We start from the raw sequence: 18,386 nt of genomic DNA, 5'->3' as shown, positions 1-18,386 counted from the left end.
CTTTTAAGGAAAGGGGTATATATTTAAAAAAAAAAAAAAAAAAACCTGACCGGATGCTGCGCCCTCCATTTTGCTTGTGGGTGGCTGGTAGTAGCTCCGTTTTGAGGCTTTTGCTTTCTGAGAGGGTTGTTGCCCGGAGTGAAGATGGCACCTATTCACGGATTTATTTTTCTCCCTCTTTCGTCTCAGTCCTATCATTCTTTTCCCTTTCGGGCATTGTGAGAAATGCCTCCGACTTTGAGGTTGGCGCTTCTTTGTTAGAAGCCCTGATCCGAGCCCTCAGCCGTTTGTTTGGCTTTGGAAAAGATGCGGCAAGGGCAGCCCTCTAGAATCCCTTCCCAGAGGCTTCTCCCCCTCAGCTCATCCAAATGATTCTGTTGTGCAGTTTATCAGCCTTAGTCTTTCAACCAACCCTGTAGAGCTTCGGTCCTTTGCTTACTTAATTGGAACAGGGTTTAATGAAATTTTCATGGGCTGAACCGCCAATTTCAGTACGGTTAGGATAGGAATTGCAACCTATTTAAGGCATCTTTAGTTTAATATTGTAGATAAATGGAGGTTCTTCCTTGTAACACGGTACGGTCAATCGCAGATACTGTATCACCTTATGTAAAATCTTAAAATCCCGACATGCATGTCTTACAGTCTTTCAATAATGTTCAGGGAAGGTTGAATTGTTATGGTTTCCCAGACACATTTCCAAGGCGTGTTCAAGTACTTGTTATAATCAAGTAGTTAGAATTTTGCACGTGAATGTGCTGTGTGATAAAAGGTACCAAACATGTCACTGATAGGAGACATGATTCTTTTTATTAAGAAAATAAACCTTAAGGTTAAGATGTACCCAAAAGCAAATATTTATGTACTTACTCATACATGCTTTTCACTGATCTGCCTTTGAAAAAGACATGTTCTTAAAAAGCTTCCAGAATATTAGAAGTGAATCTTGACTTAATTCTGATGGACATTCCACAGAAAAGGAAACATAAAAACATAGAAAACTGATGTCAGAAAAAGACCGCTAGTAGTCCATGTAGCCTGTCTTTTGAGGGTTTTTTAATTTATTATTTTATTTTTAAAATGTTTGTCAGACAATGGACATGGGTTTATGTTTAAAGTCAGTTACTAATAATTGACCCACTGTTTCTGCTGGAAGCTGGTCCCAAGCTTTCAAACATTGCTTTTGAATTTCCCCCCTATCAGTTTGAGACTATGTCCTTATGTTTTGATTTTTTCTTAGTACTGAAAATACTGCCTTCTAGTACTTCATCCACACCCTTAATATATTTAAAGGTTTCAGACTGTCAGTCATGTTCCCTCCCCTCCATTCCCTGCTGTTCTGTAGGTTGTACATATTTAGTTCCTCCAATTTTTCTTGAAGCTTTCGCAGAGTCCCTTCTCATCATATCTTTTTGGGATGGGGAGTCTCAGCAAGGACTCTGAAGTCAGAGTTTTGAACTTTATAAAAAGCGATGATAGCTGATAATAAAATAAAGTCTATAGTGCTATTAGGATTTAGAATTTGAAAATTTTGCTTTCTTTCTTCATTGCTGTTTTTCTCCTTTTTCAATTTGGGGAATAATTTTCTTACTTTGATCCTTGGCCTTGCCATTCCTTCATTATAATTTATTGATAACAGTATATAGTAAAAATCTAAATTTATTTTTAAATTCTTGGCGTGTAAAAATATAGAATGCAGAAATAATTGTTTTATTAGAAAAGCCAAAATATACTTAAATCAACATTTACTTTTCATAAATAGCCTTCTCCAGGCTTCCGACACTCTCCCCAACAGATCCTATATGGCAGTGGTCCCCAACCTTTTTATCGCCGCGGACCAATCAGCCTTTGATAATTTTACCGTGGCCCGCTGAGCGCGCGCAGGGGTGGGGGCTTTGGGCCACACGTGCGTACCTGCGCGGGGCTCTCTTCCCTGGAGCCTTTGCGCACGGCCCAGGAGCTTTTGCGCACGGCCCAGGAGCTTTTGCGCACGGCCCAGGAGCCTTTGTGCTGCAGCGTTCATGTCCCCCGGCCGCTGCGCGGCCCGGTGCCAGGTACTCCACGGCCCGGCACCGGTCCGCGGCCCGGGGGTTGGGGACCACTGCTATATGGCACAGAAAAATACTTTTTGTTGGTTATTTTCATGTATCACATAAGCCATGACTTTGTTAACCTTATTAAATAAACTTTAATTAGCTTGATTTGTGCAGCATGTTCAAATAAAGCACCATGGTTTACAAAACAACAGGATTTGATAAAAAAGATGCTTTAGAAAAAAGAAAAGTTTTAGAATTGCATTCCCTTTTAATATTTCTTTTGATTTAATAGCAGGAAAGGAATGGGACATCTCTGAAAGAGAGAATTATATCATTCCCACTCCGGATTCCTCATCACCAGTAAAATAGCCAGAATATGCTCTGCCAAAATAGTTTTTTTTTACTACAAAATGCCAGTGCTGCAATCCTGGAATTTTGGGGGTCTGCATGTGGACCCTAGATTGTCCATATACGCCTCTTAAGATAAAACAAACTGTTGGTCACCGACCTTTTATGTTGTTTCTTTTTTGAATTCAAAAGCCTTTTAGTCTCCTTACACCAATCTCTGTTCAGTAAATTCAAACTGCACACAGTCGAAATATTGAATAACTATATTTTTGTTGCTCAATTTTGGATTTCATTTTTATTGCTTTCTGAATATGAATTTGCATATTTCACCTCTTCAGTAATTGACTTAAAGTTATCCATGATCCTTCTACTGTAACCTTCATTATGACAGTTAACAGTTTTGCCATTAAAGACCAAGTTATCATTTTTGAGATCAGGGTATTTTGTCTGATTATATATTACTTAGAATTAACTGATGTTGAATTTTTTCTGTTCTCTTTTCTGTTTACTGAGTGTGAACAGATTAATAATTAATTGAAATATTAATTAATACAAAATAATTTGTAGTCTCTGAAGCATGCTTTATTAAGTATTATTTGCTAATGTGCAGTAATCATAACTAAGCTAAATATGAATGATTTGTGCAATTAGCATTATTATTAATAGCTTTTAAAATTTGAATGCCAATGCAAATTTGCAAGACTCCTCATAGATCAGCATTCTAATATTGGAGATGCTACTTATTGGCTACAATATTCTAGTTCAGATTTTGGTCTTCCATGCCTGCAATTAATCCAGTTGTTAAATGCATTAAAATTTTAGCTGTTTTGACTGGCTTTGTAACAGAAATATGAGTATTAATAATATATTTACAGTTTGATTATCAACATTGTATCACACAATTTGAACCCAAAATAGTTATTAATTTTAAGGCTTTTTAAGCCTTTTAAAATTACAATCTGTGCAGAGGAAAATAATTAGAAACATTCTATATAGACTGAAATACTATATAGCATAACATTTGTAAATGTTATGTCAAAATATTAAAAATGACCCTGCAGGTTTAATATCAAAGAAGGAATGATAATGTAAGAAAGAAATAAGGCATTCAAAGGAAGACATAGAAGTCAGACGTTCTTTGGAAAACTTTTTCAGATGGTTTCTGTTAAACCATTTCTTAAATATATTAGCATAATTATAGTTCACATGTCACATAATGCACCATCTTTATTCCAGATTGACTTCAGTTCATAGAAATGTCTGAATTAGAAATTAGCTAGATAGATTGAACTGTGGTTTTTCAAAATCAGCCTAAATTGTTTAGAAGGTCTTATCTATATAGGCTAATTATAGAAGTGTCATGTGACACTTATTAAAGCATTATTAGAGTCAACTAGTTTATAAAAAGTGGAATATTTATAGTTACTTTTAAACTTAATAATGGTAGTGAAACAATGTTTTATCAACAAGGCAATGATTATGCTTAGATGTATATTTTATTATATTATGGAGTAAATAGGAAACTCAGTTGTTGAGTGATATTGTCTGGCAAAAGCTTGATATTCTTAACCACATATGAAGTAGACATATAAGAAATTAAGAATCTGTAGAAGAACTGATATCTTCTATAATTAACTTTCACATGCATCAGCGTAAGATGCATTAAAATGATATTGAAAAATATAAGTCTTAATTTTTATTTTTTGGTGTTTATGAGTTCACAATTACTTTTGAGCACAGCTTGAAAAAAAGATGAAACTGTAACATCTAATTGGTTTTCTTTTTCTTGCAGCAATGCACCGCTCGCTTTTTCTTCCAAAGTATGTTATATTAAGTTTCGGGAGTCTTCAAGTGTTGGTGTGGCCCAGCATCTAACAAACACAGTTTTTATTGACAGAGCTCTGATAGTTGTGCCCTGTGCAGAAGGTTGGTATTTTCAGTATGTTTTTTTTCATTTTTGTGGTCTCCACTCTGTCAGTTTGTTCCATATGTTTTTTTCAGCAAATATGTGGATACTTTCCTTAATGTAGTCTTTTACAAGGATTATGACTTGCTTCTTTCACTAATTCTTTTTGTTCCAATATGTGTTGTTCGCCATTTGCTTACAAAAAGTGAGTTGAACAACACAGACATATTTATATATGAAAATGTCCTAAACATATTTTTAATTAAATGAAGCTGAGTACACGTCTTTGTTACAGCAATAGAAACCATATTTTTTAGTTTTTATTATGAGTTATGAAAATAGAACAATTTTTCCAAGATAATTATCATATCTTTTCCAGTAATAAAATGATACAGAAAATGATATATTATAGAGAGTAGTTACTTAGTGGGGGGTCAACACCACACCAAGATCCCCAAATTGCTTCAGGTAATCTCAAAATTAAACATTTTGAAAATTGAATATTTAAAATGACTGAAATCAAATCTCCCATGAGAAAACACATACAGCGTAAGGTTTTAGCCATTTTAACTTAAGGATATTTTTTATGTCCATGCCATTTTTCAAGGCAAAAGCCTTCCTAAAAAGCTCCTGTATTTACTTCTACTGTTATTGGAATTTTAATTAAGGGGGGTGTTCTATGGGTTTATTTGGACTATGTTAGTATTAGAGTGCATTTATTTTTTATATTAGTGTTGCAAAATATTTATATGATCAGTTATTCCTGTATTAGCTTTTTGGTTTTGTTAGCTCAGTACTTATATCTGAAGGCCACTTTTGTAGCTTCAGTAGAGAGGCAAGAAAGTGGAATAGCCATGCAGGTAAGAGAGGATTTAGAAAAACATTATTACTAATAATTCATTCATAGTTCATAGTTGGTAGAAAGGAAGATGTTGGGAACAGCAGTTGAAAACAGTGGTTTCTAGCCGAGACAGAACCATTAAAGAAAAGTAAGTCAGCCACTTCCAATGGTGTATCCCACCAAATAGTTTTAATTCAGAAGGGAGGTAATATATACCTTAAGTTTAAACTCTGGACCATAGATGCAGCTGTAAGGTTGCAGTGGACAATCAACTATTAAGTTTGAAACATGCTGTGCCTTCACTGAGTGCCATTTCACTTGTATGCTCAGTCTTGAATTATTTATATTTTTGTTCAAAATCCCACCTTTTAACTTCTGCCTGAATAATTAGAATTGTACCTATGAATTTCAGCATTGCCATTTTTTTTTTGTTTCTAGATTTTCCATCTCAGCCATTGCAGCCTTTATATCCTCAGCCTTTTGTTTTCTATAAATCAGTTAAAAATATAGAATTAACAGCGTCTGGTTCCTTTATGAACTGCTCTTACTGTTAGAAAGTTTCTTCTAGCAGTCAAAGTCTGCCTTTCTGAAATTTAAATTATTTTTTGGTTATTTACCTTTTGGAATGAGAGAGAATTTATTTGGCTTCTTGTAACATCAGATATTTAAAGAGTTCTATCGTATTTTCCCTTGGTTGTGTTTTTCCCCCTCAAGTCTAAGCATGTACAATCTCTGCAATATCACTTCATAATATTTAGTTTCTAGTTTCTCATTGCTCTTTTCTGGAACTACAACAACTTCTTTGAATCCTCCTTGAAGTACTATACTATTTTGACCAAAAGAGAAAGAAGTAGAAATAGTATTTGCCATGATTCAGACAGATTTGCCTTTCTATTAGTATTATTTCCAGATTATATATTTTCCATCCTATGCTTGTACATTTAATGATTGTTTCCTAAGGAAAAGTTTTGTGCTTATTTCTGATTAATTTTATTCTCTTACTTTTAGACCATTTCCCAAATCAGTCAAGATCATTACTTATTTTAGTTCTGACTATGGATGCATTAACTAGCTCATTGTATTATGTTCTCCACAAATTTTAGAATCATTTTCTTTTCTTCATCCAATTATAAATGATTAATAAAAATATTGAAGAGTTGAAGACATAGGATTGATCTTTGTGGGATTATGTATGATACCTCTCTGATTTGATGATCAACCATCAATATGCACCCGCTGAGTATGATTTCTGACCCAGCTGTGTCCACTTAATTGTCACCCAGTCCTTACTTAACTATTTTGCTAATAATGCCATGAGTTACTTTTTGAAATGTCTTGTGCACTAAATATACAGCATTCCCAAAATGTGTTCAAGAAGTACTCAGTCAAAAATGACATAAGATTACTTTGACAAGATTTGTCCATGCTAACATTTGGTAAGTAAGTAAGTATATTTTTCCAAATTAATTTCTTTTATCTTCTTCAAAATTTTTCTAAGTATTGATGTCATGCTGACTGGCACATACTTTTCTGAATCTTTTTCCTCTCTTTGAAGATAGGGACATTATTGTCTCTCTTCTAGTCATCTGGCACTTGCTCAGTTCTCGAGAAATTCAGCCAAGACAATTAGTTATTTCATGTAGCATGTAATTCATCTAGCCCTGGAAATTTAAACTCATTCAAAATAAAAAAGATAATTCCCAGCCATGTTTCTGCTATGCCCAAGCTTCAGCCACAGAATTTAAAAGGTTCATTTAGATTACTGAGTACAACTCCAAATTGAAGCATCTCAACCTATTGCTTTTCCTAATTTCTTGACAAAATTCTTTTGTTCATTAAAAAAAAAAGTGAACTAAAAGAGGGATTGAGTAGCTCTGTATTTACTTTGTTATCTGTTAACAGTTTGCCATCTTCATTTTTATTTATTGTGAACATATCTAAAGAAATCCTTTCTGTTATTCTTAGCATTATTAGCTTATGCTAAACTTTTGCTTTCCATAAATCATTTGAACAGTTCTACGCAGCCTGTATATTGGCTTCCTTTGCGATTTCAGTTTTTCTCAAGTGTTTGTTTATTCCATTTTTCTTTTATAATACCTTTATCCAATTAACATAGATTATTGTTTAGCATTTTAATGAATGACTGTAGAGTGAGAAGCTCCCTTGATAGGCCTATGTGTAATCTGAAAGATTGTTTTTTCTGTCCATATTACATTTATTATTTATTTTAAAATAGCTTCATAGCTCTTTGGGCTGTGGAAGATTATTTGCTAAAATACAAATATCAAAAAAGTATCTGTTGGTGCTGTTACATCTTTACTTGCTTTTCTTAGGCCTTATAATTTTCCTGCTAGGGAATTCGAGACTCCAGGCATGGGTATCACTCTGTCTTCTGGCTGTTTTTCAGAAATGGTTTGCCATTGCCTCCTTCCTAGGGCTGAGAGAAAGCTACTGACCCAAGGTTACCCATCTGGCTTTGTGCCCGAACAGGGACTAGAACTCATGGTTCCCTGGTTTCTAGCCTGATGCTTTAACCATTACAACAAACTATCACTATATATAGAAAGGAATAAGTTAATTATAGTACAGTTATATAGTTCAACTTCAGGAACACAATGAGGAATAGTTCTTTTTTAAGTAACATATTTTTTTCCAGTGCAAAAATGTGGACATATCTGGATAGAGAATATTACAAATGAGTTTCTTTATTTTGTTTTAAAAGCAAAATTGTCTGATAAGAGCGACGACTTAAAAGTATTAGTAAGTTAGGTCATGTAATTTTTGCTAATTCATTTTGCTTGTACTGATGTTTAATATGGTTTATTCAGGAAAGCAAATATATAAAAATATTGCTTTATTGTGTTCATCTATTCCCTTTGTCTACAACAATATATTGGAGCAGCTTCATAAACTAGCATAGTTATCAAAGGTTACATTTGTACATCTTTGAATTTTTTTAGTCTTAATATATTGATTTGTACTTCTGATCTAAATTATAATCTCGCTTGTATTTTTATATTTGATTTCTAATAAGGATACAACAGAGAATATACCAGCTCTCCCTCATGTATTTTCCATGCCTAGAAGAATATATGAAAAGACAATTTCTATTCTTCTACTTGTCTTTGTGCTAAAAACAGCCCAGAAAGACACAAAGATTTCTCCAACTGAAAAATCTCTCTTTACTAACTTTATTATCTTTCTGTTAGACTAATGCAGAGGATTTAGTGGTGTTCCTTAGCCCTATTCTCTCCTTTTATATTTGGCTCAATAATAAGATGAGTTAACAGAAAGCTAAGTCATTTATATTACAATGGCACTTTGTTAAATTGTAATTCCTCCCTCAGTGAGTTATTATATTTTTAAAAATGCATTCCCTATTATGTGGTATAAAGTCAATATGATACTACATCAAGGATTATGCATATAATCTTATCAGTTTGAATTTTGTCTAAAATTTACCATTTTAACTGTCTGCATGGGAATAAAAAATTGATACATGTAAAAACAATTGAAGAGAATGCAGCAGTCATTGGCATTTACTCCCTCCTCCAATGTAAATTCTTTTTTCCAAATCTCAGAATTTATCTGGTGATCTTCCCAACTTTGTACTTCCCAGATATGTTAAATTTCAGTTAATATAATTTTTAGCCAGCTGTTTTGGCTGAGAATTTGAGGAATTCATTGAACACAGTGGAAAGATACTTGGATTGGGAAGGATTATTCTACCAATAAGCCTACCTAAAAGTAAGCCTATTAGAAGCTATTCCAAAGTAAGTATGCAAAGCTATTCCTCTGCAGTCAGTGCTGGGTAAATATAATTTCTTAATTATTTAAATTTTGAGTTTAATTACAAGTGATTCATATGGTTTATTAAAGTAAAATGCTCAGATCAAATCCATAGGCTTATATATACCAAACCTAGTAGTTTCCTTGGATTTTATATGAAAAGTAGAGAGTTACATAGGATGTAGAGCACACATGCTTTGTTGATCTACTCTCTACTGGGAAATCCAAATAGCGTGATACCTAATATTTATGAATTTATTATTGTACAAAATCCAGATATGGGGAGGGAAGAATGTTAAGACCTTTTTAAAATGTTCATCTTGTCTGTCAGGAATTACTCTCAGCGTTGCATGGCAATGGCTTCACTGAATAGTAAAAATGATGTCAAATATATAATTCATACTTCATGATTAACTTTGTGATTTTAGATACAGTGCAACATTACATTGTCAAAATGCGTGGTCCCCTTCTCATTTTATGTGTATTTGAGGTTTCTCTCTGACTTCGGTCTAGTTAGAGAGATGACAAGATTGAAATACATCTGATACCACCTTTAATCATCATTCTGAACTTTTATGTCCACATTTTCTGGTAGATGGATTTTGACTATTAATTTGGTTTTGTATGTTTTCTCTGTGTGATATTTGTGCATTATTAGATGACTAGACTGGCCAAGGCAGACCTGTTACACTTGCCTGAATTAGGCATTGTTTGCCATGCCACTAAACCTGCCGCCAAGTGACAACTTCATGGGGGAAAATGAGAACGAAGTCTGGCCTGCAGAAGATGGACGCCTTGTCTCTGTTTTATTATTTTGTTTTGCTTTATTTTTCTTCTTCTTCTTTTAATTTTGTCCCTTTCTTGCTGTAATTCTTTTATTTCTATTTGTGAACTGGTTTTTCAGTTCTGTAAAAATGCTGTTCTGTTATAGGAATTCATGATTCATTTTAAATCTATTCTGTGGAACTAATACTGTATCAGTAAGAGCTGACATAATTCTAAAGTCAGTTTAGACTTTACATTTAAACTGTAAGTGCAATTTTAAGTTTAGATAATTTGAAATCAGTGGAAATTCTGTATTAATTAGGACTGTTGAGTATCAAATGAAGTGATCAAATTGTTTACATTATCTCCATATAATTCAGCTTCTATATTATGCATTGATTTCTGTGGACTAAGTTTTGAAGTGTTCATTTCTTCTGTAATGTCTTCAGAAACTTTCTTTCCCCATGCCCCCACCTTGAACCTCTCTGTTACTTTTCAAAATATGTTTTTGAGCAAATGTTCTCCTTCATGCCTAAGCTTTCTGGAAGTCTGTTGAGATTTCCCATTGAAATTTGAACTGCAGAGCATATAAACATATTGATAATATGATATCAAGAAGGCTAATGTTATTTCAAGGCTAATCGGATTTCTATTTATTTAATTTTGATATTAAATATCCTAATTTCTGTAACAAATCTAAAAAAAAATTAGGGAATACTCAAAATAACTCTGTGCTGACCAGTGTTTGTTTTGTATATTGTCTTCTCTTCACTGTAGCATTCTGTGAGAAGGTGACAAGCATCACTATTTTTTTTTTTCTTGCGTCTTGGCACATGATTATGACAGTCTATCTCGGATTAACAGACACATAGAATTTGAATATTTTCTACAGAACCTTCCCAAGAACAATAACTTTTGCTACTTTTTTTTTGCAACAGGGATGAAAGTTCACAAATTATTTTTGGCATCTTTTATCATAGTTTTGCATATCTTTTTTCATTAATAAAAATATTTTACTGTGCTCTGATAATTTTATGAGTAAATAGGGAATTACACAATTAGCAGTAAACCCTACTGGAAATTTTGGTTTATCTAATGGACCAGCAGGATCTATACTAAAGCTACAAATTATTTAGAAATGTAAAGTAAGGGGCTGAAACTTTTGATAGAAGCTTTAAATTGATAGAATTATATTACACAGATTGAAGTAGTTAAAGTTATTAATCAGTTTAAAGTGACATAGTCTAGTTCTGAATAAAAACCTTTTGTGAATGTCTATGTTTTTACATCATTGCTTTTAAGTGTCATTTGAGCCATCACCAGTGCTGAGTGTTGTGCACTTAAGGAGTCCTATGCATGGGAATGTCTTTTGCCAAAATAACTATTCAAATACATTTTTATAAATTTTTGTTCTTACCTTTTTATGATTACATTGAAAACATGCGGTGATATTTAGTCTGGAATAATTTACTGAAGTAAAACTTTGGTCTTGCACAAGTTCAGTGAGGTACAGTTGGGCCCTTTCTGGATGTAAGTCTGTTTTTAGCAGATGTTTTAAAATTATTTTATTTTCTTTAATTTTGAAGATAGATATTAATTTTGTTACTTTTTAAAAGAAGGCTTGTTTTCTAGTAAATAACATGTAGGTATAGGTTCGAAAGTTCAGTATTTACTATAAGTTGTTACCTGTTATATTTACTTGGTGGCCACCCACTGATCAAAGGTTTCTCAATTAAGTAAGAGAAGTTACTTTATGACTTTTCATTTCTCTGTATGATTTCCCATGCTGCTTTCAGGAATGAGGAAATTTACAGGGAAGAGGAAAATCATTGAAAATTAGTTATTTTCCTTTGACTATTGGGTGCCTCGATTGGATTAAATGTCTTCCATTAGTAGGAGAAATCCCAATTAGATATGGTCATGGAAGACTGCAGTTTATAAGCATTTATTTTGGAATGTGCACTTGAACTTTCTAGGCCTATGGAACGATAGGAAATTGGGTTTGAAATACTTTCATTTAAATGCAGTCCACTTACTATTTCAGTCAAGATCCTATTATTTTTAAATCCATTCAATCAAGTAGAACTATACTATGGTTTTTATGTAGCTGGTTTAATCTTTCCTCTCAATCAAAGTTTGCAGTGTTTCAACTTTTATATATAAAAAGTTTTAAATAATATCCTTCCAAAACTCAAAATTGTCAGAATGTTTAATATAGATCTTCAGGTAACTTTTTAACATCAGAAACATCTTCCCCTTTTTGAAGTGGGATAACTTTTTGAGCTTAATATGGAGATCTGTGTTATCTACATTATGTCTGTGGCTTTTTTAATGGAACATTATAGCATTAGTAGATTAGTTGGTGAGGATTTTAAAATAAAAAATACTGTGTTTTTTCTTACTATTATAATTCTAGATAATTGATGCTTTATGAGGCCAGATTGACTTAAATTCTTGTGCTTGCTCTAATAAGGAACAGTTATTTCAGACAGTGGCTCCTTGGCAGAGTACTTTGTCATCTGCAGTCTTTAATATCTGGATAGATTAGGAACTAATCCTTTTAGTAGTCCTGCGCTTAAAATATTTACATTTAAATTGTTTGGGCATAACCCACAAATATAGTAGTTAGCCGCTATAAAGCATTTTAAAGAGTAGTATAAATTGGTTATCCTTAAAATACATTTTTAGTAAAGATCAACTCAATCAAATTATTCAAATATGGATAACCATGGCTAGTGTGAAATAATTTTTATTTAATTATTTAAAGTATTTTTATCCTAATTTTCAATCCCTAACATAAAACATTTCTGAGTTAAGAGCCTGAGCAATTTTATTGAGGTAAACCTTGCTCCCTGAATATGTATAGCGAGAGACAGAATCTCCTTGTCATCTTGTAAAATCAACAGTGGATCAGCTGCACTGACATTATACAGATATAACAAACATGCCAGTGATCAAGTAAATATTTTTGTAAAGACTAGATTACACTATCCCTCATAATGCTATAGAGGTGTGAGTCTTGTTAGGTCAAAGTACTTAAACTATGAATCGTTATGTTTCTTGCCTTCTTGATTTGTTGTACCAGATTGACAACTGGTGATCAACTGGCAATATTTTTCACAGCCACTTTCAGCAGAAGAAAAGGCCAGTTTTTGCTTAGCACACTCCTGTTTCCTCTTTTTTCTTTTTGACTGATTTGGTTATTTGCCATTTCTGGGGATTAAACTTTAAAAAATGTTCTTCTTTTCTGTATCTGATGTTCTGTGTGCTATTAGTGATGCAGCCAACACGAACGGTTGTCATGTGTAACACACCTTTCGATCACCGTGAAACAACGTCCTGCGAAAGCGTCCATGCTTGATATCGTTTGGTTCATGAACATTAAGTTTCCAGTACAGGTGACCCATAGCTCAAAGTGTTAAATAATTATCTACTCATTGTTCAGTTTTTAAAGTAAAAATCCGGTAATGAGATTGTAGTTTTGCTCACTTACTGTTCCTAGTGGAGTAGGGGAAAGGAAGACGTGTGTTGTTTTGCTTTTTTTTAAAAGGCTGTTGTAGTTTTTTGTTTTCTTTACTATATTTAAGTTGAAGGGAAATAGTAAATAGAAGAATAAAATTTGAAAGGTGACCTTACTTTTGATAACAAAATCATTTTGCTCTTCAGGTAAAATTCCAGATGAAGCCAAAGCCCTCTCTCTCTTGGCTCCTGCTCCAACAATGACAAGTCTGATTCCTGGTGGAGGGTTGCTTCCTATACCAACGCCTCCTGTGAGTTCAGTAAGTAATGCTAGATGTAATAATGCAACTGATTCAGTTACATTTTTAGTAATTAGCCTGTGATAGGGATGGCTTTGACACAATATAATGTGTAATTACAGTATTTTTCGCACTATAAGGTGCGCACCCCCCCCCCAAAAAAAAAGTGGGTGGAAATTTCTCTGCATCTTAGAGCGAATATTGGGGTGGGAGGGAGGGGGGTTGGTGTTCGCTGCTGCCGCCTGTCACCGCTGCCGCTGTTTGTTGCTGGCAGTGAAGGTTCCCTGGCGGCGGCAGCTCAGGTCAGTTGACTGGTGGTGGGCGCAACAGAGCAGAGCCCTGACGTGCTGGGGCTTCGATAATGTGCTGAAGCTGACCAGGCTGTTTGCTGTAAGGACGCTAACCAGATGGATGCTGGGAGGCAAAGGCAGATTTTTTTTTTTCTTGTTTTCTTCCTCTAAAGCTAATATGCGTCTTATGGTCTGGGGCATCTTATAGTGAGAAAAATACTGTAGTTAAAATCCAAAGTAAGATGGGGCATTTACTAGGATAAACCAAAATCCTTAACATAGTAAGATTTAGACTTCATCAGAAGCCTATATTAGCAAAGAGGATCAGAGGAAATAGCAAGAAAAATAATGTTAAAGCTAGAATTTTTATAGATTGGTACAGTCTTGTATAGAAAGCTGCCAGACTTTAAAAGGACTGAAACAGCTTTGCAGTACTCCAATTATTCAATCTTCGTACATACTTTTCTGCTAAGAATATTGCCTTATTGCCCGGAATTTCAAAGAATTATTGCTTCATGTTTTAAAACTGAAGATAGTGTTTTCAGATAATTTTTAAATCAGTATAAAAATATTTTTGTATTATTCAAAACAGAAGAAAGACCCCATGCTTGTTTCTATATTCTCTACTTACAGATAGGAATTTCCCTTGGTCCACTAGGAGCTATACCAGCAACAGCATTGGATCATAATATTACAGCTATTGGAGACATACCCCAGCCACCCATTATGGGCAATGTGGATCCTTCCAAGATTGATGAAATTAGAAGGACTGTATATGTGGGAAACCTGAATTCCCAGGTAAACATTTCTATTACAGAGGAATATATTAATAAAAAGTGTAGCTGCTTATTTTGTGTATAATTGCAGTTGTTTGCTCCATTCTCTCCATCAGAAAATCCAATTACCTTAGTCTTTCATGTAAGCAAAGTCTGGGAAATCTGTTAAGTCAGAAGTCACCGTGACACGAGATCTTTGCATTATGATTCATATGGTCCTTGTTTAATCATGGCTGCCAGAACTGCTGTTGCTAAGGAGCAGCTCTAATAACGCACCAATATAATACTCCTTTATGTATTTCTTATTTTAATTTACATGGCTGCCCATCTCAAAATCATAATTTGGTTAACTGTTAAAAAAATACAAAAACAGAAAAAACAAAAAATGGAACATATAAAACAACAGCTGAGTTAAAAAGAGATGCAGATTAACATAACCAAAGCCTGGGCTCAGCTCCATGTCCTCACCCCTAAGTCCAAGGGCAAAACAAGTTTTAAAGGTCTTGGGATAGACTGACAAAGTTGGACAATCTGATCTCTGAGGATAATGATCCAAAGCATGGGCATCTTTGCATTATTATATGTATTTGTCCCCCCCCCCCCTTTTTTTTTTTTCCCTCCTTCTTCTTTTTTTCTATTATTGGCCACCCAACTCCAGTAGATTCTTGGCAGCATACCAAACACTAGGAAAAAAACCCAGCTAAAAACATTAAATCAAGTAGACAGTCAAACTAAAATAATCCAATAGACAGCAAAATGAACAAAACGGGGCATTGAAAAAATAGTAACATCTCATTTTCACATTGACTAGATGTCTTTATACATCTTAGATAACTTCTATGGTCTCATAAGTGTCATACACCACTGGTACATTATTCTGTAAAAATTGTATCTTAAATTACTTATGAGTAGATTGACTTTGTATGTATAAATACAAAGAAATATGGCATCCTCTTTTACAAACTCCAGTAGGTTATGGTAGGTTAAATAAGCATATATGAGTATATGTGTTTATAGATATATTGCTTAATAGATAATGTATATAGAATAACTATTCTAATGCTATATTTTATTTTTCTTGTATTTTTTCACTTTTTTAAAGCACTTAAAAAGTGATGTTATTTTTTTATAATATATGTATTAGATTATACTATATTATATATTGTGTTTTCTTTTGCTTTTTATTTTTTGGTTATTCTAAAAGCAATAAAATTATTTAAAAATCTATTTTAAAGTTTAGTATAGTGTAAATTTAGTTTCTTTATCTCCAACCTCTCCCATTGATCCATCTGTATGTTGTAACCATTTTGTTATGCAATCCTTAACTTGTTTCTTTTCAAATTTCAACAAATTTTTACAAACACGTGTCCAATTGTACAAAATTTGTTTTCAAATTCCGTATTTAGTTATTCAATCTCCATTACTGTTTTATCTGTATTAAATCTCTTGATTTCATCTTAAGCATTTATAGAATATATCCTTTACTAATTCTTTCTGTTGCTCCCTCAACACCATTCTAGGTGTTGTACAGTGTAATAACAACATGGAAACAGTATTTAAAATTAAAACTAAAATATTAAAGTTGATTAAGATTAAAAATGTTAAAATTATAAAGTTGTAAAATTATAACAATTTCAAAGAGACTTAGATTTTTCCCTTTGCAACATGTTCACATAACCAGACATATATATACCCTGTTTCCCCCAAAATAAGACATCCCCTGATAATACGCCCAATCGGGCTTTTGAGCGCATGGCAATAAGGCCAAGTGCTTATTTCAGAGTTCAAAAAAATATAAGACAGGATCTTATTTTCGGGAATATATACAACTAAAGTAAGTTACAGTAGGTTAAATAAGCATATATATTCAAATATGAATATATACACATACATACATACATACATACATATACATACATACACACAGACGTATTTTTAAAGGAGATATTTACCCAATAATCATTGTTGTCATTTCCTTTTGGAGTAAACAGACAGAAAATGTCATGCTTATAAGTGAGTTAAATTTAAACAGGATGTTTAAGGTGTTATTATTTAGAAATATGCAGATAAAAGTGTTATTTCTTGCTTTTAATATTGGTGTTCAAGATGTAGGAATAGCTTTAATTTTGGTGACAGAAATGAACATTGTAGTTGGCATGATTCCAAATAAGCAGAATGAGAAATGAGTTTATTTTTCCCCCCCCCTTCAGACTACAACAGCTGATCAGTTGCTTGAGTTTTTCAAGCAAGTTGGAGAAGTGAAGTTTGTGCGGATGGCAGGTGACGAAACCCAGCCAACACGCTTTGCCTTTGTGGAATTTGCTGACCAGAATTCTGTACCTAGAGCTCTTGCCTTTAATGGAGTTGTGTTTGGAGACAGACCATTGAAGTAAGAAAAACACACTTTTATAATAAATTTCTATCAACATTAGCCAGAGTGGAAAGAGTTTGTAAGAGTTGTAGTCCAAACCATCTGGAGAGTATTAGGTTGCCTATTTCTAGCATAATACATACATACATATTCTTCATAGGGACATTTGTATGCATTCCCACAAAATTTGTGCAAGCCCCATAGGTTTACTCAAGCAATATATTGCACACACTTAACAAATAGATCTGCTGTGAGTCTATGGGAAAAATGCAAATGTTTTTATTGGTAACTCATTGACTTTACTCCAAATAAAACAAGTGATACATTTGCTATAATTAGTTAATAAATAACTTTTGGACAGAAGCCATGGATAAGCATTGGGGATTTAGCACAGAAGATTTGGATGGCCTGTAGGAAGTTGCAGTTCATTCTTGGCATGTACAATTAGAAGTATTTCATAAAATATGAATGGAAAGATGCTTTTATGAAAATCTGAGAGAACACTCACATATATTATATTTTCATAAAGGCAGCTGGTGAATTGAGACACAATTCTGTACTACATTGATAGGGTCCTATTCTGTGCTAGAGACCTTGAACAATTCACAGTACTGATTGAGAGTCTTAAAAATTGTAATCTCTCTGAAAAGCACCGTATTAAATGCTGTAAAATTTAGGGTTTATTTTAATTTAGAGGTTGAAGGCATATTTTGAAAAATCAGATAAGAGGCAGCTTAATGGCTTCATTTTTGTTTTATCTTACATGTACAAGAATAAGCAACTGGCCACAGACATCATTCCCATGTTCTTTTTTTACATTCAAGAAGTGTTCTCTTAATATCTAATAAAATTTAAAATGCTATGCTAATTTAATATTTTGCTTGGATTTCATAAAAAAGAAGCTAAATTGTATCTTGATAGTCAAAATGCCTCTGGACTTCAGATAGATCCATATGCATTCTTAGGAAATTAAGAAGGGGGAGAGAAGAGGAGACTTAGGAGAGCAGTAATGCAACAAAATAATTATATGTGAGAAAGTGATGGAAGAGGTTAAGGAGTTATGGGACTATGATTTGACAGAAGGGGAAGAAGAAAAACATCTGAGTTCAAAGGAGGTATTTTACTAGCACAGCGTGTCAAACACAAGACCCACAGGCCGGATTTGGCCCACAATGTGGTCTGATCCGGCCTACAGAGCTGCCCTGGAAAATGTAAGGGTGCCAGCCCATGTTGCTTCAGCCCAGAAACATGCCAGCAGTTTGGGGAGTGGCGTCAATATGACCACGCCCACCCAGTCCCGTCCCTCCCCCGAGGTCAACCACAGCCCTGATGCAGCCCTCAAGGAAATTGAGTTTGACACCTGTATTTTCAGGTCTCAAATTTTTCTTGGACCATGTTTTTCAAATTAGTTTTCTGTCTCATTAGCCAAGAGGAGGAATAGGCAGGGTAAGTAATTGCTAAAAGTGATAGGCCTTTAAGAGGGGGGTGGCGCAATGGCTCAGCAGT

The 18,386-nt window shown here is 33.8% G+C and overlaps 1 protein-coding gene across 3 annotated transcripts in view; it reads left to right on the top strand.

Moving 5' to 3' along the window:
- SREK1 (splicing regulatory glutamic acid and lysine rich protein 1) overlaps positions 1–18,386 on the top strand; it is a 31,407-nt gene that overhangs the window by 223 nt on the left and 12,798 nt on the right. Inside the window, exons 1-5 of one of the 3 annotated variants that reach the window (XM_070938852.1) lie at positions 4,231–4,310; positions 12,961–13,083; positions 13,352–13,464; positions 14,367–14,531; positions 16,720–16,898. In XM_070938852.1, coding sequence (XP_070794953.1) covers positions 13,405–13,464; positions 14,367–14,531; positions 16,720–16,898 — 404 coding nt within the window. In that variant the 5' untranslated portion in view covers positions 4,231–4,310; positions 12,961–13,083; positions 13,352–13,404. Of the gene's footprint in view, positions 1–4,176; positions 4,311–12,960; positions 13,084–13,351; positions 13,465–14,366; positions 14,532–16,719; positions 16,899–18,386 lie in introns of those variants that run through there. The other 2 variants (XM_070938851.1, XM_070938850.1) reach the window with 2 other exon arrangements.

Source organism: Pituophis catenifer, unplaced genomic scaffold (genome assembly GCF_029215685.1).
Source record: "Pituophis catenifer annectens isolate HBS135680 unplaced genomic scaffold, rPitCat1.0.hap2 SCAF_2, whole genome shotgun sequence".
Classification (NCBI taxonomy): domain Eukaryota; kingdom Metazoa; phylum Chordata; class Lepidosauria; order Squamata; family Colubridae; genus Pituophis; species Pituophis catenifer.
This window is presented reverse-complemented; position numbering and strand designations above follow the sequence as displayed.